Source organism: Thrips palmi, unplaced genomic scaffold (assembly GCF_012932325.1).
Source record: "Thrips palmi isolate BJ-2018 unplaced genomic scaffold, TpBJ-2018v1 HiC_scaffold_10, whole genome shotgun sequence".
Taxonomy (NCBI): Eukaryota; Metazoa; Arthropoda; class Insecta; order Thysanoptera; family Thripidae; genus Thrips; species Thrips palmi.
This window is the reverse complement of record NW_023144621.1, coordinates 10914697-10936273: the sequence shown is the minus strand read 5'-3', so window position 1 is coordinate 10936273 and position 21577 is coordinate 10914697. Positions and strand designations below refer to the sequence as shown.

The following is a 21577-nucleotide window of genomic DNA, read 5'->3' as shown; positions in this document are numbered from 1 at the left end:
AGAGACAAAACGCCAAAGGAACCTCTCGGAACGGACCCACCGGCCCGGCCGCGGACAAAGGCGGCAGCGGCGCGGCGGCCAAAAGGCACCACGCGGAAAGGACCTTGGGATTTGGAAAGGAGGCACGGCGCAGACGGCGCGCCAGCGCGGCGGTTACCGCCAGCACGCCAGCACCAGCTATTAGCGCTCCAGGGGCGCGGCGCGGCGAGGCGCGGCGAGGCGCGGCGCTACTCCCAGCCAACAGAGCCGAACGCCGCGGTGCTGCCGGAGCTGCCGGTACTGCAGGCAGTCTGCAGGCACGGCCAAGGCCGTGGGCGCCGTGGGGAAGGGCCACCGCCACGTCCGCGACGTCCGCGACCACCAACTGCACCGAGTGCACCGCCAGACACGCCGTCTCTAGCCCGCGCCACGAACAAAGGCAACCCGCGGTAACCCCAGCTCGCGCCTTGCGCGCGGGGTATCGCCGTGCACGTCCTTTGCCTGCGGGCCCTGCGGGTGTGGAATACCAGGGAGGGAAGCCCCCAGGAGCAAGGATCCAAGTTGTTTGGCGCTGCCCGCGGCTTGGCGGCTTGGCTGGTCGGCGTTGCCGCGCGGCGCCGCGAGGGCGATGGCGCGATGCCGGCTAGGCGGTTTCGGGGCAAGAACCTCTGCCGGTTCCGGCGCGTCTTTGTTCTCTCTCCCTCTCATTGTGGGCAACGCTATCAGCGAGCCTCTCTCTCGCTCCATCTCTGGCGGCAGGGCGCAGGGCCCGGCCAGGCCCTTACAGGGCTGGGTGACGTTGCTCTATTCCTGATTGCGGCGTCGTTCCGAACGCCATCAGCATCATCATGGAGGCAGCGCGGCCTGCTCGCTGGCCGCGCTGGCCGCTCCACCGTGCCGCTGACGGACGTGGAACGGACGTGGAACGCCATCTGCCTCGTGTGTCAGGCACGAATAGGTTCCATGGTTACCACACCGTCATACACCGCTGAAAAACCGGGCCGCGTTTTTCCGCTACACCGTTCGCGCCGAGCTCAGCCTCGCCGCGACCCGGGGGAAAAGCCAGGCGACGCGATAAACTGCGTCGATTCATTTGCAAACGCTCTTCGGCTGATGGCATACTTGAAGGGCTCAGAGCCAAAGAAGGCTACCGCGGCACAAGCGAGCCCCCGCACTACCTGTTTAGTGTACCGAGGCGTACCGACGCGGAGGTTCTGCCCCAAGAACGAGCCAAGGCAAACCACATGACGCACACGACACAGCCTCTTTCCTTTTTCTTCCATTCGCCATTCATTGGTCCATTCATTGGCAACGCGTTCCGTAGAAAACCTGCAGCATGTTGTCGCAAGGAATTGCCGGGGTTTCGAACCAAGGATTTTCCTGGCAACGCCAGTCGCCGTCGGTGAAGGTACCGGCTCCATTTCCACGGCGAGGAAACGCACTCTGCGCGGCGAGGCGCGGAGAGGCACGGCGAAGCACGGCGGGGCGTTAAGGGAAGTCCAAAAAGGGAAGGGAGAGGAAGGGGCCGGGATCGTCGGCCGCCGCGAAGGCCGCGCGGCCGGTCAGAGCGGTTGGAGTGGAATGGCTTGGCCCGGCCGTGGCGTGCCGTGCCGTGCCGTGGCGTGCCGCCCGCCGAGCTCCTTGGAAAGGCTGAGCCCGGCCCCCGGCCCCCGGCCGCTGAGGCTGCAGAGCACCAGCGAGCACCGAGGCGGTTGGACAAATCGATGACCGCTCCCAAGGTGAGGCAGCCAGCCAGCAGACACCGCGCCAAAATTAAAACGCCAAAACGCCCAAAGGCTGCGCCAGGCTGCGCAACCAGGGCAACCAGGGCAAGCAGCAAGGAGCAAGCAACGCGGCGACGCAACGCCTCGGCAGGCTTCACGGCTTCACGTTCCCCTCCCCTTCGCGCGGTGACATTTGTGGACCTGTTTGGCGCCGCTCCCTTTCGCCTAGTGGCCGGTGCGGGCCTAACGCACTCCAACACGGTAGATAAGCTAGGCAGGGCGGCGCGGAGGCACTCCCACTGCCGGCTGGCTGGACAAGGCGCTGAACCGCTGGACACGAGGCGGCCGGCTCGAGAAGGCACTGACATTTAGGCGGCCGGTCCGGAGCGGTCCGATTCGGTCCGCCCAGGCGGCGGCGGGCTGCACCGGGGCGTGCAGCAAATCATAACGCCGCTTTGTTTCGGGGCTCTAAAAATACTGCAAGCAGGCCGCCGGTGCAGTCGCGTCGTGCCACAAGGGACGAACACGGCTGCAGGGCTAGGCCCCCGTGCGGCACCGCGGCGAACGGCCGTGACCGCCAGCACGCCAGCCAGCAGCACGGCGGCCGGCCCAGCGCCAGCCCGCCGTCGAGGTGGGCAGCCCCGCCGGACGGACTCCGTTTGGACAAGGAAAATTTGAATTCAAAGTTAAGCGTTGAATTTTAGTTAAACAAAGCACGCAAAAATGCCAATAAATGCGAAGTTAGCACGCCCTTCCCCGCTCCGCGCTGCTCGCGACACGAGCGCTCCTTTCCCACGAGCGGCAGCGCGGCAGCCAAGGCTGCGTCGCTCGAACCCTTATCGGCCTGAGTTATGGCTGCCGCGGCCCAATCCGCGATAGCGGGGCCGCCGAGGGCCGCGCGCAGACGGCGAACCGCCGCACCGCCGCCACGGCATGGCGTCAGCGACACATGCAACCTGTCCGCAGCCGCCACCCCAAAACGGCACGCCGTCGGCACGCCGGCCCGGCCTGTGGCCCGGCGGGGCGCGCGAGACGCAAGCCGCCTCCGCGCAAAATCCACCATGAAATCGGGGAAGGCGACCTTGCCTCCAATGCGCGGCGAGGCGTGGCGCCGCGCCGCCACCACCACCACCTTGCCGACACCGAGCCACCCACCGCCACGCCACGCCAAACGCCTTTCTCACGAAATACAACAAACGACTTGATTATCATTTTGGAAAAGTTTCGCTTCCCCCCGCGAACGCCGCCGACACGCCGGGCGCGTTCTGTTCTGAGTCAGCGCGCCGAGACAATCCAGGGAAGTTTTCGCGTTCCGAAAAAAAAAAGGCTAAAACGAGCGAGTTTAAGTGTGGATTTATTCCCTCGGCGCTGGCCGCTAGAGAGAGATACAAGCGGGGTGGCGGGAGCTCAAAATTAGAGGAAGAGGACACCACGGCGACGGGGTGGAAGAACAACTTTCGCAGACGCAAAGTTATTATCATTCGTCCACGAGAGAGTTTACACGGCGAAACTTGCAACAACACGAACGGAGACGCTGGGCAAACTTTTCACCGGGCGCGGCGCCGCTCAGCGCTGCAATCACATTCAATTGCCCCTAAGTCGCCCCAGGTCGGGCGGGTGGACAAAGCCTGGCGGAAAATCGGCGGCGGCGAGGGGCGTTCTGAAACCCCGTGACGACGACGGTGGTTTTGGCAGGACCGCCAAACGTGACCTAGCCCAACACAACCCGGGTTCGGTTTACCAACGCCCCGGCGTCACTCACTGTCGCCCAGCCCCAACCCAATTCAAAGGCGGTACCCCCGCCACGCCACGCCCAACGGATTGCCAATACCCAACACTCGCACTCGGATTGTGCACGTTTATCTGCGAGGCTGGCGACACGTCGAGGTGCTTGAGCGGCTTGCGACGCAGCGCTCCCTTTCCCGCTTTTACGGCGCGAGTACCCTTTTGCCTTTTGTCACACACGCTGACGCCACGCGGCGGCTCGTCCCACCACCAGGGCCACCAGGGCCACCAGGGCGCACACCCCCCGCCGCGGAGCGCCAGCCAGACCGGGGCGCTCCACCTAATCTACGAGCCAGGTAGGGATGGTACACATTATAAAAAGGCAAATAAAGCTTATCAATGCACCCCATCGCGCCACCGCCCCGCCCCGCAGCCGGGGTTTCGGGGCCTTGCCTTCGGGCCTTCGGGGCCGCCGCCGCCCGATCGATACAACAGGTGGGGCGCCACGGCGAGCGCCACGGTGCCATCATGGTAATTGCAGCCAGTCACACCGACTACACCGCAGGGCCGGGCCGGGCAGCCGAGGGCCGCCAAACACGATCTGTGGTTATGCCGCCGAGTCGATACTCGGTGCACGCGGTGCACGCCGCCCGATCGTCAACCTCGCGCCGCGGGGGGACGAGCCGCCTAGGTCCGAGGGACCTTTTCGTCGCCCCGTCTTCGTCGCACCCGTAGCGTCCCGTAGCGTCCCGTTGCGGTGCGAGGGAGACGACGCGATGCTGGCGGCGCCAACGGGAGCTGGCTGCGTCATGGCTGCGCCCCAGCGGCAGAAAGGCGGCGCAGAAAGGGCCCACGCCGTTCGAACACGTTCCGTCCCCCCAGCGGGCGAGCGCCAGGCCCAGCGCCAGGCCCGCCAGGGCATTCCCTCCTCCGCCGACAGGGCGGCGACACCACCGCGCCGACGTCCCGGCACGACGCCTGCTCCCTTCGAACGCGGTTGAGTTATCCTTTGTCTGGAGCAAGCTGAGCCAGCCAGCCAGCCAGCCAGCCTGATATGACGTGGCAACAGGGCGCAACGGCCTGCCGGCAAGCCTGGCGGCCTGGAGGCCTGGCTCGCAGGGCAGCAACACGAGGGCCCGTCCCGTCGGCCCGGCGGCCCAGGCGGGGCTGCGGGGCCGGTGGGGCGAGACGTGCGGGGCAGGGCGAGTGTCTGCTGAGTCGTCGCCGCCGTTGTCGGGCTTTGGAACTCCACACTCATTATACCACCACATTCGCGCCAAAGACCAAGTTCCACTGTGTTTCCACCTGGCAAGAGACATCGGGGTCCCGTCCCAAGCCCATAAATAAAACTTCCAATAAACAATAACGCAGAAGGAAAGAGAAGGGGGGCCGAAAGCAACAAATTCGCTCTCTGGCCTCGCCCGCTCTCCGGCCGGCGAGTTTTAACGACGAGCGTATATTTCACCCCACCCCCTTCTGGTGCACACGCCCTCACTTGGCCATTACACCCTAGCACTGCGTAGCACCCGCACTGCACCGTTTTGGGCTTCGCGCACTTCGCGTGGTGCCAAGCGGCAGGGCGGCGGGCAGGCAGAGCTGGCAGCCGTTGCGTCTCCGCCGTCTCCCTCCGCGGTCCAGGAGAGGCCCGTGATTGATGATTAGGACTCCACTGCGTTGCCAGTGGGCTGCCCCTTGGGCTGCCCGATGCCCCGACGAGGCGCTGCTAACGACGCCGACGACGCCACCAACAGCCCTGTCCGCACGCCGATGTCGTCGCGGTCCCCAAAATGGCCCAAAACCAGTTTCCACGTGTTTTCAACCCCGAGTGTCGGCAGGGGGTGGGTGGGGCGTGGTGGGGCGGGGCGGGGCGGGGCGTGGCGGGGCCATGCCGTTTGGCGTTGCAGGCGGCGAGCAGCCGGATCGATTTCGGCGAGGGGTGCCGGGGGAACGCCTCGGTACACTCCACGCTCGAACCAAACGACACGGCTGGCGAGCGACAGCTCGGTACACTCCACTCCAAGACGGGGGCCAGGGCGCTTACTCAGCGCGGCGCGAGAAAAGGGTCTAAAAATACGGCGGCCGGTGGGGGCAGTTGAACCCAGAACCCGGGCAGCGGCGGGGTCGACCGCCGACATGGTGGCAACCACGCAAGGGCGCCATCAAGGAGGCCTTGGGCGGCGCAAGCAGCACCCCCGGATCGCAACGCCACGATGCACTCCATGCACTCCCACACGGCGATGCAAAACGCCTCGGGGTTGGGCTGCGCGCTGCGCCGGGCTCGTCGGACCAGCACAGCCATGGCAGACATGGCACAGCCTCGGTGCGTGTGCACGTGAGCGTGTGCGGCCGGGGCCAGGCCGGGGCGGCCAGCGCGGCCAGGCGAGTCGGCGAACACTGAGCGACTTGGCCGTTGTTACGATACGGATGCGTAACTCGTGACGCCAGCCACGCCAGCCACGCCAGGCGGGCCGGGGCGTCACAGAGCGTCACGACCGCCGCGTTCCAGGCCGCCGAACTCGAATAAGCCAGCGCGCTGCTCAAAAACAAGGAACAAAAACCTCGCTTTTCCTTTTGACAGCCGCACTATTCCAGCAGCAGCACTTAGGCCCTTGCCAGCGGAACGCAGCGGCGCAGCCAGGGGCCTTCCAAGGCAGTGCGGCTGGCGCGGCTGGCGCGACGCGACGTTGACATTCTCAGTACAGACTGTACGCCGTCGCCCCGCCCGCCCCGCCCCCTGCCCGCCGCCCGCGCCAGTCACGGACCGAGGCGAGTATACCTCGTTCACAGAGACCAGCTCTTGTACTGGGGCCTTACAAGTACCACAACACACCATGTGGCTGCTGGCGGGCTGGCAGGCTGGGAGGCGAGGCAGGCGGGTACACACACAGCCAAAGTTTTTCCACGGCCCCGCCTCGCAGCGCACGCACCCTCCAGCCTCCGGGACAAAAGCCTCTCTCAATATTTCCAGGCAGCGAGACGACGCTCCCCGTTCCAGCCGTTCCAGCTCCAGGCAGCACCAATTTCAAGGCAGACGCCGAATAGAGCAATAAAAAGCCACGCCGCCTGCTCCGCCTGCGCGTTCCAAACGGCGGCGTCTGGCAGAGTACCCAGCGCAGCACAGCGCAGTGCCTGCATCCTCACTCAGCTGGATGCGTCCCATCCATCGCGCCCCAAACGGCTGCCTCCAAACTGCGGCGCGCCCCGGACGCGCTCCTCCAGGAGGACGAGACGGATCCACTCCTCTCCCAGACGAACAAAAAGGGTATCGGGGCCCCGGTGGCCCCAAGCCAGCCAGCTCCGCGTAGCTCCGCGCCCAAACGCCAAAAGACCGAGAGCGCCCACAGCGCCGCGCGAAATCCAAACGACCTGTAAGAGGTTTCGGACAGGAAGGTTGTCGGCGGCGAGGCGCGGCGTGGCGGGCGACAGGACAGGGCGGCCTTCGCTGCACCGCCGTCGGGGGGCGGGGCGGGCAGGGGCCGGGCGGGGGTTGTGCAACGCCACAGCGCCAGACGGGTTGGGAAACTGCAGCGGGTCCTTGAGTGGAGAGAGAGAGGGGGACAGGGAGAGAAGCCGGGAGAGAGGGATGGAGAGCGGGAGAGAGAGAGAGGGGACAGGAGACAGCCGGGCGGAGGGAAGGGGAAGGGCAGGCAACCTTTTGTCATCGTCTGGCCGTCTGGCCCTGGATCCCGTGGATGGAGGCTGCAACTTCCACATGTCTCCCCCCAGCCGCCAAGCCGCCAGCGCGTCTGCACGGAGTATCGCCGCGCGCCTTCCCGCCGCTGGAGTGGAGGCAGCGCGGGGTAGCGACGCTACAGCGCACGCGCGCGTGGCGCTGCTCGCGCGGAGTAGCGGCGACCGCGAACGGTCGTTCCCTCTCCCCTCGTCGTTGAGCGCGGGGTAGCCACACGGCAAGGTAAGGAGAACCAGTATATCTATCTCCAGTGACTATCCCACACACAACCGCCACCACGGGAGTCCCAAACTGAGAACAACGTATTCAACGCCACACTGATAAAACGGACACTAGCGTCGCCACACACCGCCACAACGATAGCCCCCAACGAATCAAGTCCGAACAAGTCATGGGGTGCACCCAGCCGGCAAACACAAAGAACGGCAACACATTCAGCCAGTTTCCATTTTCACGCAGACACCATACAACAAGGTTATCTGCTGCGGTCTGCAAACTGGGGTGATGCACCACCGGCCACCGCGCGGGGCGCACCGTGTGGGGAAAACGCCACTGCCGCCTTTTGCGCTGCCGAGCGTGGTTGTTTGCCCACGGCGGACACGCCTCGCCTCGTCTTTGAGGTTAGGTAGGACGCCCGGGTTCCCACGCTTCCCACCCGTCGCGGCCGGAGCGGACACGACCCCCTGACAAACCCGACACTACTTCCGACACTGCACTGGCAAAACCCCCAAACTCACTTATGCGGTGTAGCGACAGCTGCTTTCTTGGCTTTCTTGGTACAGAGCCGGCCGGACCGGGCTCGTTCCACTCGTCGCGGCTTCATCTGGGCGTCGGCGGCACTCGCACACGGCCTCGGAGGGTCAAAGGACGCAAGGGCAGCGCGGAAAAGCTTGAGGAAAGCCTCAATCCGCGATCGGCGGCTTGGCGAAAACGACAGGAACGGACGCCGGCGGGACGGACAGGACAGGACCGGCAGCGCGCCTCGACACTCGGCCGGCCGTCTGCTCGCCGCTCCACCGGCCGGCGGCGTGGCGGGGCGTGGCGGGGCGTGGCGTGGCGGGGCGTGGCGTGGCGGGGCGCCGCGAAACAAAACACGCGCGGAGGGAATCGCGTTTCGCGCCAAGACCGGCCAAGCCGCCAACGCTCGCCGAACTCCAACCAAGCTGTTTGCCGTCGCCGATGTCGCCCATTTCCATTCCCATTCCAGTAATACACGATCGACAAGTTCGCTGCCCACAATTTTCTTTGTCTTTCACTGGTCTGATTTTACTGATCGAAACTTTGCCTGAAAGCAATCGAATCGACATCAAATTAAGTCGAACTGACCACCAGCAGCAGCACTACAACCGGGGACCCAGAAACCCGAAACCTCCGCGGTTCCAGCGGGCGGGGCCGCGAAAGGTCAAAGGCCGCGCGGCCCAGCCCAGTGCAGTGCCGCCCGCGGGGGCTGCGGGGGCACGGCGCGGGACGGAGCTCCGACCACCAACCCAAAGGCCGAAACGCAAACGGGAACGGGAGCACGTCAGCGGGACCGGGGCGGGGGACGGGACGGCACGGGCGACTTCCACTCACTCCCAGCCACAAATATGCGAGGCAGGAACACTTCAAAGCCTCGCTCGTTAAAAACAAAAGCGCTATCGTCGAAGCCGCCACAACATTTATGATTCTACCCCGACCGACCCGAACCAACGGCTCTTGAAGAGCGCGCGATCGCTCAGCGCTGGGAGGGCCGGTCGCCGGGAGGGTAGGCAGCCCAACCGCCGCCGCTGCGTCCGACTCCGGTGGCTGCATCGCCCAGCCGGCAGGCTGAGAGGCCCGGACGACCGGACTCGGAAAAAAGTAAAGGAAGAGACACAGCAGGCCGGCCGGCCCGCCAACCTTCACACCTCCGACGAGACTGGCGCGCTTCTGCAGCGCGTCAAGTGTGCCAAGGCCGCCCACGCCACGACCGCCACGACGCCCAATTTCGTCTAGGACGCCTTGCTCGCCGGCCTGCGAATTATGTACCGCCGAAGAGTCGTTTCGCCGCTCAGACAGACAGAAGCGACTCTTCGGAATCAGGCGGCCGGCGGCGACGGCGAGTATGAATTAATCCGTGATGCATGCCGCCAGGCCGCCCCACGGGGGAGTCGCGCCATGGAGGACGAGACAGGTGCACGTCTGGCTCGGTGCGCGTGCTGCGTGAGCACCGCGTGAGCCCCGCGTGCGGCGTACAGCAAACGGACATGTGCGGCGGCAGCTGGCGGTGCAGGCACTCCACCGGCCGGTGGAGTCGCCGACGTGGCGGTGGTGGCGGTCCCTCGAGGAACAAGTGCAGGTTCAAGGAGTTGAAGGCGTTCACTGGCTTGCACCGCGGGGATCAAGGCGGGCCACCTGTTAGCATGCCGTTGTCGGCGTGCAGCACGGCCTCTTATCACGGCCTCGGCGTGGCGGTGCCAGGCGGTGCAGTGAGATAACGGGTAGCAGGGCCAGCAGGGCGAGCAACGTGAGGCACGGCGTCATTAGGGCCGCCGGCAGGGCGCTGCACGCTGCAGCGGCACTCGGACTCTTCTTTCTCTCTCGCGCTCACGGAGCGTGCCGCTGAAGCACGAGAGAGACCGAGCGACTGCCGCTGCGCCGTGGCCGCACTATGACGGACGGCCCGGCCCAGGCCCAGCCAGTGTTGCCTCGTCGCCTATCAAGGAGATAGGCTGCCGGCGGACTGGTGCACCTGGCCGAGGCGGACGAGGAGGCCGGGGCCTGCGGAGCAGCGGAGCGGCGGAGCCGCGGAGCCCTCAATCTGGACCGCCAGGCCGGCCAGCCCGGCCAACCCGCCGCGGAACGCGGACACGCCCTTCTTCGTGCCGTTACAGGACGGCAAATTCATTCGTTTTCGATTGCAACGCGGATTCCATTGGGTCAGCAAAAGTTGTCGGTAGTATTACAGTATTTTCACTTTGATCAGACAACTGGAAGAGGTTATGCCAAAGGGCTCCAAAGTTTTAAAACTTGAGAAAACCTGAGTGTTTTAAAGCCCAATTTTTGTCGAAAGCCTCATGGAGTCATTGAGGGACCTTTTCCCGTAGTCTGAACAAAATGAAACAATACCACAAACCATTTACTCGCAAAATGACTCCAGTCAAAAAATTGGTTTCGAAGAAAATACTTGGTCCTCCCTAAACGTCACGTCGTCCACGTTCCCAGCGGCGTGCGCACGTGGCGCGTGCTGCGCGTGCACGTGTCCCCAAGACCGGGGTAATGATGGCGTTGGCCCGGGCCGCCCCGGCCGCCCCAGCGCGGCACGCCCCGCCACTGTTTGCGCCTCGCTTTGGAGGACGCGTCCTCGCCGTCCTGAAAAAAGCTCCGCAAACAGAAGCGGCTCGCCTCCAAGCGACGCGCGCCGAAAAGGCGCCATTTTGGCCGCGTTCATTTGGCAGCCGCGAGGACGGTCTGACGCTGACGGCGCTGACGGCCTGCTCCAGGGCGCGGGCGGGGCTGGCAGGGCGTTCGGCGCCCGGCGAGAAGAAAGTCGGCAAAGTGCACTTCGAAGCTCCCTGTCCTCGGGCGGGACTTTCTTTTCCTCCTGGCTTCCGACATCCAGCGCCGCGGCGCCGCGGCTCCGGAGCTTTGGCAGTGCAGTGCAGTCCTAGAGACTCTGGCCGCGACGGGCCGAGCCAAGGCTGAGCCGAGCCGCGGCCAGCCGGCGCGTGCGGGGCATATCTGGCATCCTCTGTCTTGCAGGCCTCCTGCATCGGGCGCGGCGGCGCGGCCACGGTCAATGCAAACACCGACAAAAAACGATGAGGCGGCAAAAAAGGAAATGAGTCAGAAAAGGCGGACCAAACAGCCACGGCGCCGTCCGGCCGCCGCCGCCTGCGCGCCGACGGCTGCGGCTCTGCAACGCACGGCTGCGCGCGGGTTGCCTACCTGCAAGGCGCTCTCGGCCGCCAACGCCGCGCAGCAGAGCGGGACCCAACTGCAGGCTGCAGGTGCCTCGGCAGGTGCTGGTTGGGAGCGAGTCGACTGACGGCCACGGCTTTTCGGCAAGCCTTTCCTTACGCTGGCGAAAGCCCCGGCGCGGCCAGGGAAGGCCGCTGTACAGTAGTGAGCTGAGGAGCGACAGGCCGCGGAGGCAGGCAAATGAGCGCGCGGGGCGGCGCGGGGTGACCCCTGACCTCAGCGTCAGCCCGTCAGCGAGCACGCGCCCCATCCCCGTCCTCGCCACTGAGCCGCCAAGCCGCCGAGCCACGGCCGACGGAAGCCAAGAATATTCTCCACTCGGCTCCCACCTGGTCGCGACTTCCGACGAAACCCCACCCCAGCCCAGCCAGCCCCAGCCCGACAGCCCGCCGGGCCGACATCAGCAAACAGACACGATTCCAGCCTTGACCCGCTAACAAAGTGCTGAGCCCCCCGGCAGGGCCGGCCGCCGTCTTTGCGAGCAAGGGGACGAAAACACTGGCCGCGCCGCCACGGCTGTTCCAAGCAAGCCGGGCCCTTGAGCGGGTGGGTGTCAGCGGCATGCGTTTCCTGCGTCTCGATCACGCTGCTGCGGGGGGAGGGGGAGGTTTATCGCTTTGGAAAGCTGCGTCGCGTCGTCGCGGAGTGCCACCACACCTCCCTGACGCGCAGACTCCAAGACTCGCACCAGGACGGCGGTCGCTTCTATTTCCGCACCGGAGCGAGACAATCGAGGCCGTGATGGCGGTGATGACCCACCCGCCGTGAGTCGTGAATCACCCCCGCGGCAGGCCTAGCGGCGGCAACGCGCGGCAACCATCGGCCGGAGCGGCGCGTCACTGGCCGAGCACGCCGCCACGTCATGGCGGTGCTGGCGGTGCCCCGGGACCGCACCGTGACGGACGACACCGTCTCCAGCGCGCCCAGCACCGCCAGCTCCGTCAAACAACACTCGCGGAAGGCTGGGCCCCGCTCGGCGCGGCTTGGCGCGCGCCGCGAGCGAGTTGACTTTGAGCGAATAACCGGTTAGCACCATCGCACAATGTTTTTTCCCGCTCAGGACGTGCCGCGCGGCACGCCAACAACGCGGCCAAGATGACCAACACCGAGAGAAACAGCTTCCATCTCTTCTTATTAGCGCGGCACCTCCGCGGCCTCTTCAACTTGGGTTAATCGTCGAAAAAAGATGACTGAACTTTATTTACCTCGACGCATGCCTTCTTTCCCCAGGCAATTGTTCTAGACGCCAAAAAAAGATTCTTGAACTTTACCTTACTTGTGGTTAGTTTTCCCCGGCGGTGGCCTCGCTGCAAGGCTGAGCGGCTACCTAACCTCATCCCGTACAGTCCAGTCCAGCAGCGGCACTGCGGGGCAGTGCGGGCACCGCTGCCCGTTGAGATGGTTTATTCAGACTGCCGGCCGGCCAGTCCGAAGGAGAAGTACTAGCCAGGGGAAGGCCTTCGGCCTCGATGCTGAGCTGGATTCTGCTGGAGATGGAAATGCATTTTCATCAGTAGTAAATTTGGATGTGTTTATTGAAAATGAGCCTCTTTTTTTTTGGGGGGTGATAGCCAGGAAGTATGCTTTTGCGCGAAGGATTGTGATTCGGCAATGGTTGGTTTCTTCTTGAATCCACGGAAGGCTATTTAAATCAAAACTAAATGTTCCAACCATCCTAACCTAACCTAACGGGCTCGTGACAGATCTTACTCTACTCGTGACAGGATCTTACCCTACTCTCGACAGATTTTATTCTCAAACTAAATGGTCCAACCAAGCCTAACCTAACCTAACGGGCTCGTGACAGATTTTTCTCTACTCGTGACAGATCTTTCCCTACTCTCGACCGATCTTATTCTCAAACTAAATGATCCACCAATCCTAACCTAACCTAACGGGCTCGTGACAGATCTTACTCTACTCGTGACAGATCTTACCCTACTCTCGACAGATCTTATTCTCAAACTAAATGGCCTATGAAGCTTGGCGTACGACTATGGACCTGGACTATTGAGCTTGGACTATAGAATATGGACTATGGAGCTTAGACTATGGAGCTTGGACTAGGAGCTTGGACTATAGAGTTGACTATGAGCTTGGCTATGGAGCTTCGACATGTATCGCATATGAATATAGAAAAATAACAGAGGAAGATACCTCTTGTAAACTAAAGGTATCAGGGGGGGGGTCGGACAAATGAGCTATTCAAAATCGCAAACAGGGTGCTTCGCTTCGCTCAGCAAAAAGTGACACACCGCCGCGCGCCGCCGCGCCACGCCAAGGACCGCGGACGCAACGCCGCAACGCGCTCTAAAGCGCGGCTGGTTTCTACGCCATTAGCGCTGCCGTCCTGCATGCATTATCGGCTCTCACAGCGATCGGTTCGCATAGCGATCGCATTGGGAAAGCAACCCGACTCATTCAATGCCGGGATCGGCGCGGTGCAGCAGAGTTCCTCGTTCGATTCGACTTTCCAGAAAAGCAAAACGATAACGGCGCGGGAACGCTGGCGCTGACGGAGTGCCTCTGGTGGCGGCCGCGCGGGGCATGGCGGTCCGCGGCTGGAGGTGGCCTGCGTCAGATAGCGATCGGGCGAGGTCGAGCCGAGCCGCATTGATAGGCGGGAGAAAACAGGAAACGCAGAGCGACGCAGAGCGACGCAGAGCGCGGCCGCGAGTGGAGCGGACATTCTACCAGTGACGCCCAAAAGCGCCGCGCCATGATGCCTTCGACGCCAAGGCTGCCTAGCAGGCTGCGGCTCCATACGCTTGTCCTGTCCGCGGTGGGCCATATCCGCGGTCTCATGACGCAGGGAATCATTTTTTGCGTCCAAACGAGCCGCGCCGCGCGTCATAGTGGAACCTTCGTGACTGTGGCCATCACCTCCTTGGGGATCAGGAGCGGCTGGTCAGGCCGACGGACGGACGGACGGACAGACAGAAAGACTCACGGGCAGACGCGCCGGCGCCGCACGGACGTCCTCGCCCTCGCCCTCCACTTTGGCGGCTTTGGCGCAGTGTCCATATTGGGTTCGGACTCCTGGCGGGCCGGCAATGGGCTTCATTCGGCCGCGGGTGGCGGAAATCTCGCTTTCCCGAAGCCCGGTCCTAATCTATCAGGCTGCATTTCCGCCTCCACCCACCGCACCGGCCAGTGCCCTGGCTCGGTCCGGCCAGCGGGGCGTGCAAACTTACCATTTATATTGACATTTTGGGAGCCTACATCTTGTAAACGGCTGGAGATAAGAAAGTTATGCGGAGGGTAGCTTCAGTTTTTCATATCTTGCCGTTATGAAATGAAACTCCAAAAAGCGCAAAAAGTATGCTAAGTTTGCACGGCCGGCTGCGCCCACCCGTGACAGGGCGGGGCGGACACCTGCCAGTCTGCCAGTCGCCACGAAATGACGCGGTCGTCGGCCCGGTTCTCGCCATCACGTTGCCGCGATGTCACGCGGCCGCCTGTCATCCGAACCACATATCACATCGCAGAGTCGAGGCGTGTATACGAACAAGCCGGACAGCAACCCATTTCGCGCCAAATTTGAAATTGGGCTCGGGGCGCGCTGCGTCAGACTCCCCACGCGAACGGAGCGCACCTATCCGGCCTCCGGGCACCTCCGGGTACCTCCGGGTGATCTCGAAGGGCGAGGCCGTTGGCTGACTCCGAACGGAGGCTGTTGGTCTGTCTCTCCCGGACAGGACGCTCCATGAGTGCGAGAGAGACCTCACTCAGCCTGCAGGCACTGCAGGGCGAGGTACGGCAGGGACAGTCATCACGGCCGCACCACGGCGATGCGATAGCGACCGATAAGTGGCGCGATAACTTGCGGTCACATCGCCGACCCTCGCAGTGCCCCGGCAGTGCCCCGCAGCCATTGGCCTGCAACTCCGCGTCGTCCACGCTCCGCCTGCAGGCACACTGCAAGCTTGGCGGCCGGCCCAGCCCGGCCATCCAGCCCCCACGGCGTTCCGTGGTGGCCGCATTGGTCGCGACCCTCGACCAACCGGCCAAATCTCCCCGTCAACAGGGCGCTGCGTCGTCCGAGCAGCCCAAGCCATCACTTGGAACGCGGAGGAGCCTGCCAGCGCCAGCCGGCCAGTCGGGCAGACAGACGGCTGAAGTAATCCTCAATCGTGGATGCTGTAGATGTAGAAGGCGACGCCGTTGCACCACTGGGGCACACACACATGACTCGTACGACACCACGACACTCGAAGCGCTACCAACCATTTCGCCGACGCAGCCGCCGCGGCGCCGCAGAACTAGGCCGCCACACCGTGCACGCGTGCACGCACGACGCACGCGTGCCACACACACGTCACGGAGGCCGCGATGCGCCGCGATGTCGGATGGCTCGGTGGGCCTGCTTGGCCAGCTAGACGCGGACGCAGCTCAGAGTGCACTGACTGTGCCCGTTGACGCGGCGCGGGCGCGGGGCGGAGGGCGTGGGGCGTGGAGCGCGGGCCGGGGAGTGCGGGGCGCGGGGCGGGGGCAGCCCGCTACGGTCCGGGGACGGCGGGGCGCGGGGCCGCAGCAGCGGGCGCCGCCACCACCGTGCCACGCCGCCACGCCACCACGGGACTTGGTTTGGTATGGTAGAGCAGGCCAGGTGAGCGGACTGTCGGACTGCCCTGCCGCGGTCTGCTGCCCCGGCGTCGGACCCGTCGGGCCTTAGCCTCGCCTCACGCCAGCTGACCAGCGTCAAGGAAGCGCCAAAGCAGAATTCGGCTGTCCATCTCGTTGCCTGCCACTGCTAGAACACACTGAGCGGCGCGGTAGGACATTCCTGGTCGTTCCCCGCAGTCCTTTGCGGCATTCTCTCTCTCGCTCCCCTACGTTTGGCCGCGTGAGAGCGAGAGAGACAGAGCGGAATGAGCCCCGCTCTGCCCCGCGCCCCGCCCACCACGGCCCGGGTCCACCGAACTCGCGTCAGATCGTCGCCCGCGTCGCCGCCCGCAGCACTCCACTCCAGGGGGCGGGTAAAAATACCGCGGCAAACAATAGGCGGCACGCATGGTGCAAGCATCGGGCCGCCCAGAGAGGACGGTGGCGTGCCTTCGTACTGCAGGACTCCAGCTCGACGGTAGCGGACCCACAGCACAGCCGGCCTGGAGCGTAACCTTTTGCCTGCTTACAGGGGCAGTGAGTGGCTATCCAGGGGACAAGGGGGCGTTGTCCTTCCTTAGTCCGCGCTTGGGTGGCCAAGTGTAGTTCGGTCCTCGGTGCGCGATGCTGCGATAGGCGACACGTTGCGGTGCAAAACAAGGGCCAGGGCCGCCAGGGCCGCCAGGGCCGCCAGGGCCGCCAGGGCCGCCAGGGCTTCTGGGGGCACAGCTGCTGCACTGTACGTAGTGCCGCTGGTCGAGCAGGCCAAGCAAGCCGGGGCAGAGAAACCCCGCAACTCGGGCATGCCTTGCCTGGCCCACGGCCTGGCCTAGCCAACAATCCACCAGCCGCCGCAGTGCAAGTTGGCGCGAGTCAATATTGGGTCGGTCTCTCCGACGAAACAAGACTGCGTCGTTTTTGAAACGTCAGCAACGCCGCGATGGCCGAGGTCCTGTCCATTGCGCCGAAGGTGGTCGATTATTCGACCAGAAGGGAAGCAAAAAGGAGAGACGAGAAAAGGTAATGAAAGCGAGACTGCGTTCGTCTGCAGCTCCGCAGCGCACAGCTCGCAAAGGACTTGGTTGCCTTGGGGTGGCTGCCGTTGGCTGCGCATGGGGCTGCCGCTGCCGCTTGGCACGCAGCAGGTGGAAGGCCTCTAGCGTGCATGCGTGCGGCCGCACAGCACAGTTCCGTGCATGGCGGCCCCTTCGGGCCCCTTTCACTGCACTGCACTCGACTGCACTGCACTGCGGCCTGCAGTCCGGCCTGCAGTCCGGCGAGAGGGAAGGGGCGTGCACTGTAAGTACCACCTTGGCCACGGAGCAGGGACAAGGGGGTGGGTGGAGTCAGATTGAGCTTAATTTGGCCGGATGCGGCCCCGCGACCACCGCGGCCCAGGGTGGGGCTTGGTGGAGACAGGCCGGACTCAGAGTGGCGGACTGGCTGTCAATCTCCGGGACTCCGGGACGCTGAGAAAGGAGGGCTGGAGGATAGAGGTCTAACCGCGACACAAGCGCCGGGCAGCCCCGCAGCCGTCGCCCGGCACGGACGGCACGCTCTGCCACCATGCTGCCACCAGGCTTCCCTGCCCGGGCTTGCGAGGCCTAGCCTAGCGTGGCGGCTGGCTGGGTGACAAACAGCAACGCATTGCGGCGTTACGCAAGCCCTGCCTAGTCCTGCCCCTGCCAGTGTGCCACACAAGGGGTAGGTTAGGTTAGGGGTCTCGCTGCGCCGCGTTGCTGCAGTCTGCAGTCCAGCGTCCAGCGATCAGGTTCTGGACGAGGCAGCAACGACACACCGCCACCAGCTGACTGTTTCCGAGTAAGGCTTCTTGTCGCGCTGCCTGTCTCACACGCATACGCCCGGTGTGTGCGAGTGCGAGAGACCTCTCGCTCGGAATCAGCCCGCGGTCGGTACCCTTGACCTGTCCAGACCCGCCTCGCATCGCACCATCGGCAAGCCATCGGCACCGGCCGCTCCGAGCGACGAGTACCAGGTACCTCGCCTCCGCCACCTCCTCGCTCGACCGCATGAGAATAGGACCGGGAGCAACTAGGCACCAACCACGTACAGAGACAGGAGAAGGGTCAGCAGACTCCATCACAAACAGCCAGACCACAGCAAGGTCCATCGCACCGGTTTTGGCCACAAAAGAAAATTAATTACTTCAGTGAGACTCTTGCACGATGTTATGTCCATGTCCAGATCTGGGCATATTTCAGTATCCAGTTAAGACAATCTTTAGCTTTGTTTTAATTATTCCAAGTCAAGAAGCAGTCTGTGGAGCAGCAATCAATCTGCTTACTGTGCACAGAGAAAAAGTTTACAGTTGAAAGCAGGAGTTGTCAAACATTCTGGCACTTCTGCCCTCCAAAAAATTGAGTTGACGTTATCTGCCTGTTCAAAAAAAAAAAAAAAAAAAAAAAAAACGCACAGAAAGGAAATATGGACAGTGAAAGGAAAATTCAAAGCAAGTTAGTGATTTGGCACCACAATTTATCAAAAAAAGGTCACACACAGAGCAAGTGAAAACAAAAGGAGCACACTACATTGTGAAGGGTACCAAAAAGTCTAATACAATATCACAAAAATAAACTCATCATGATCAAATTCAAACTAACAAAGCTTGAGAATTTAAGAGAAATATCCACATCAAATTTTTGTAACTTCTCAAATTAAGACAGTAAGCTGGAAAGTAATTTGTCTTAAAATGAAGCAAATGTTCAGTTAGCAGACAAACTATAGTTCTACTTTAATTCTTTCTCTAGGGTCCGAACATGATCACGTAATAAATAAAGACATATGCAAAATCCTTACAAATAAAAAATAGTTGGGTAAGACCAAAACAATCGGGAATAAATATGAAGAAATAGATGTTTTTCGTACACCACACAGTGGGGACTTAGGGGGGTGCTTACTGACCTTGATTATCCAGAAACGAGCGGAGTTTTGATGACTCGAACGCTTCAATCTGGTCGTCGCAGGCAGCACATTCCTCAAATTACCGCTTCTGAGTTCGATATCATGGCGCAAGCGGCTGAAACAAGCCAAAAACGCAGTTTTTCTCTAACACCTGCGGCCTCACAGGCAAAACGCAAACAAAACAACTCGGTTCTAGTCCGAAGTGGCGGCCATATTGAAATCGAACGGGACCAAGCGGCAGTACTTCGACAAAAAATATGAACGCCACTCTAAAAACGAACATTGCATGTTTGCCACACCTATATGTATAACACCATGGCAAATTTTTTTATTGTCAAAAAATCTTTCTAAAGTGCATTTTGAGGTGGCATTTCAAACTAAAGTTGCGCGAGAAGAAAGGGCGTCATTGGTGGCCCTGTAAAATGGGATCTGCAAGGAAAGCGGGCATTTTGAACGCGGCAGCTTTCATCTCGCCTAATCTCGCCAAGAAAGGAAGCCCAGGGAAGGCAAAGTAGCATCGCTGGACAGGTGACGCATTGTCACTCCCATTTTCTAAATTTTTATTGAATTTTGGCTTGCACATCTCATGTTGAGCGAGAGCAGAAATACGGAAGCGGGAATTGTTTGGTGTTATTACCCTGGCTCCATGGAGACCCGGAGATAGACTGAAGCCTGACTAGTAACAAGCTAGTGTGAACTTGTGTAAGGTGTCTAAGCGTCCTCTTCTTCGATCGGCGCCAGCCAGTGGCCAGCGGCCAGTTTGTGCCGTGGGGAAGGTAGGTGGGTCGTGCTGTGCTGGCTGGGATCTGGGATGGGATCGATGATGTTTGGTGTGATTTACAAGGCGGTGGACTCCTGTCAAGTTTGTTTTGATATGTGAGCTATTAATTTAAGACAGACTTCTACGTTTCGACAGGTTTCCCCTAAACGAAGGACTTAAGTTTATCGCGGTAGTTCCGCATATCACTCTACTGTCGCAAATCAAAACACGTATGTGGATCACTAACCTACCAGTTTCCAACAAACGACCTTATTTTAACCATGACATTCCCCATGAGTTTCTTTTATGTAATATATGTTATTTATATTGTTCCTTAGTAACCATCCAAGATTGATGACAACTTTTGTACTCCTTTGTGCAGGTGATTTCCCATGACACCACATCATGGATCCAATCGTATTGAGTTTTCATGACTCAATTATTAGGCAGAGCGATGTGGATATTTTGGAGGGACCGCACTGGCTGACTGACACCTTAATTGGTTTCTATTTCGAGTACCTGTCTAATGTTGCATATAAAGACGAAACTCGTTTGCTGTTTATTGCTCCAGAAGTGACCCAATGTTTGAAGGTTTGTCTCTTTTCTCTTAGTGTTCCTTTTCCGCTCTTAAAAATCAATTTTATTAAGGCTTTTCAATTGTTGATTTTCTTAATCAGGTTAGTCGCTGTCAGGAATTGGGGGTGTTTCTAGATCCTCTGCAAGTAGAGAAACGGACTTTTATTTTCCTTCCTGTGAATGACTGCACCCAAGTGGAATCACCAGGAGGTTCTCATTGGAGCTTACTGGTTTTTTGTAAAAATGAAGATAGTTTTTTTCATTTTGATTCTTCATCTGGTTCAAACTACCAACATGCTAAGCAATTAGCAAGCAAGCTTAGTAAATACCTTTCTACTTCAGAGGAAGGAGTGTTTGTGCAGGCTGAAACGCTGCAACAAAAAAATGGGTACGACTGTGGTATCCATGTGCTCTGCAATGTGGACCTTGTTGCAGAGTTCTGTGCCCGCTACAACAGGGTTGAAGGTTGTGGTGTCTCAAAACATACTGAAGTGATTAAAAAACGTGTAGAGGTTCTCAACCTTATCTTCCATTTGAAAGAAGAGTCGGTAAGTCAATAAAATTATACTAAAAAAAAAAACTAAAAAAAACCCTGATTAGCAACAAAATTTCATAGCTTTACGCAATATTTTTGGAATTTTGATGAATTTCTGGCATGCAGATGAATCTAAATTTCATTCCAGGAAAATGATGCAAAAAGGAATCCAGGAAAGGATGAAGGAACATCATCAGCAAAGAAGCCAGCTAGTAGTAACATAGCAGGGTCTTCTAAATGAAATATTAAATTATGGATTACTAGTTGTTGATTATAGGAGATATTGTATCAAAGTGTTTATATTTTTCTGCATTATTAGGACTTCTAAGGAAAATTGTGATATGACTGTTTCTGGAACCAATAATGGCTATTTTAATTGAAATGACACATTGACTTAAAGCACATACTGTAGTAATGCTTCTTTTTCTGTGCGCGATCTTAAGAGAGATCTCTGGAAATCTCTGGAGAGAAGTAAAAAAAAAAAAAAACTTTATAACTACTTAGTAAACTATACTAACCCAAATTGATAAATGTAAAACATGTCTTCCTTGCAGATGTAAGGTAACGTTTCTAAATGTTGGCAGAGAGACTCTTTACAATTGTGTATTTAAGTTGTTCAAGAAGAGGATCAAGCGAATTTATTTATGTGATTCTTGTACTTCTGCGCAAGGTTCCTGATTGTTTCAGAGTGTAGAAAGTATCAAGTAAATGTGATAGTTACTTATTTTAAATTATTGAATGATTTGATTTGAGAACTAAATGATTCTAATTTCAGAATTTAGGTTTTAAAGTTACTGATTAAATTATGGGCCTTCTAGACATAAGTAACTGTTGTTGTTAATAGTTATATGAACTGTAAAATTTCCTCTTATTCTTTCCTAATAATGCTAGTCAAACCCTTACCGTAATATCATGTATTTATTTTCGTCATATCATATAACCACACTCACCATCACCACTGTCATCATTTGTCCTCTTAGAAAGGACGAGATTTAATAAACATTGATGAATGAAAGACCATCTTGTGTCCTTTTGAGAGAAGTTCTTAGCCACAATGAACATGAAAAAGAAGTACAAGTCGGTCCTGTTACCGAATTCAAATCTTCCACGTCCAGAATGCC

At 59.7% G+C, this 21577-nt stretch overlaps 2 protein-coding genes across 5 annotated transcripts in view; one reads left to right on the top strand and one right to left on the bottom strand.

Moving 5' to 3' along the window:
- LOC117654221 (protein gustavus) overlaps nt 1–8126 on the bottom strand; it is a 45218-nt gene extending 37092 nt beyond the window's left edge. For both annotated transcript variants that reach the window (XM_034400486.1, XM_034400488.1), the window contains exon 1: nt 7857–8126. In XM_034400486.1, the coding sequence (XP_034256377.1) occupies nt 7857–7942 (86 nt within the window). In that variant the 5' untranslated portion in view covers nt 7943–8126. The remainder of the gene's footprint in view (nt 1–7856) is intronic.
- A 10996-nt stretch (nt 8127–19122) lies between these two features.
- Nucleotides 19123–21474, top strand: LOC117654222 (sentrin-specific protease 8-like). 3 transcript variants are annotated; one of them, XM_034400489.1, is made up of 5 exons: nt 19123–19361; nt 19502–19575; nt 19728–19936; nt 20023–20469; nt 20605–21474. In XM_034400489.1, the coding sequence occupies exons 3-5, from the start codon at nt 19751–19753 to the stop codon at nt 20695–20697; spliced, it is 726 nt and encodes a 241-aa protein (XP_034256380.1). In that variant the 5' UTR covers nt 19123–19361; nt 19502–19575; nt 19728–19750; the 3' UTR covers nt 20698–21474. The 3 variants fall into 3 exon arrangements, with proteins under 3 accessions (XP_034256380.1, XP_034256383.1, XP_034256382.1); XM_034400492.1 differs by lacking the exon at nt 19502–19575 and having other exon boundaries at nt 19325–19461; XM_034400491.1 differs by lacking the exon at nt 19123–19361 and having other exon boundaries at nt 19422–19653.
- The last annotated feature ends 103 nt before the right edge of the window (nt 21475–21577 follow it).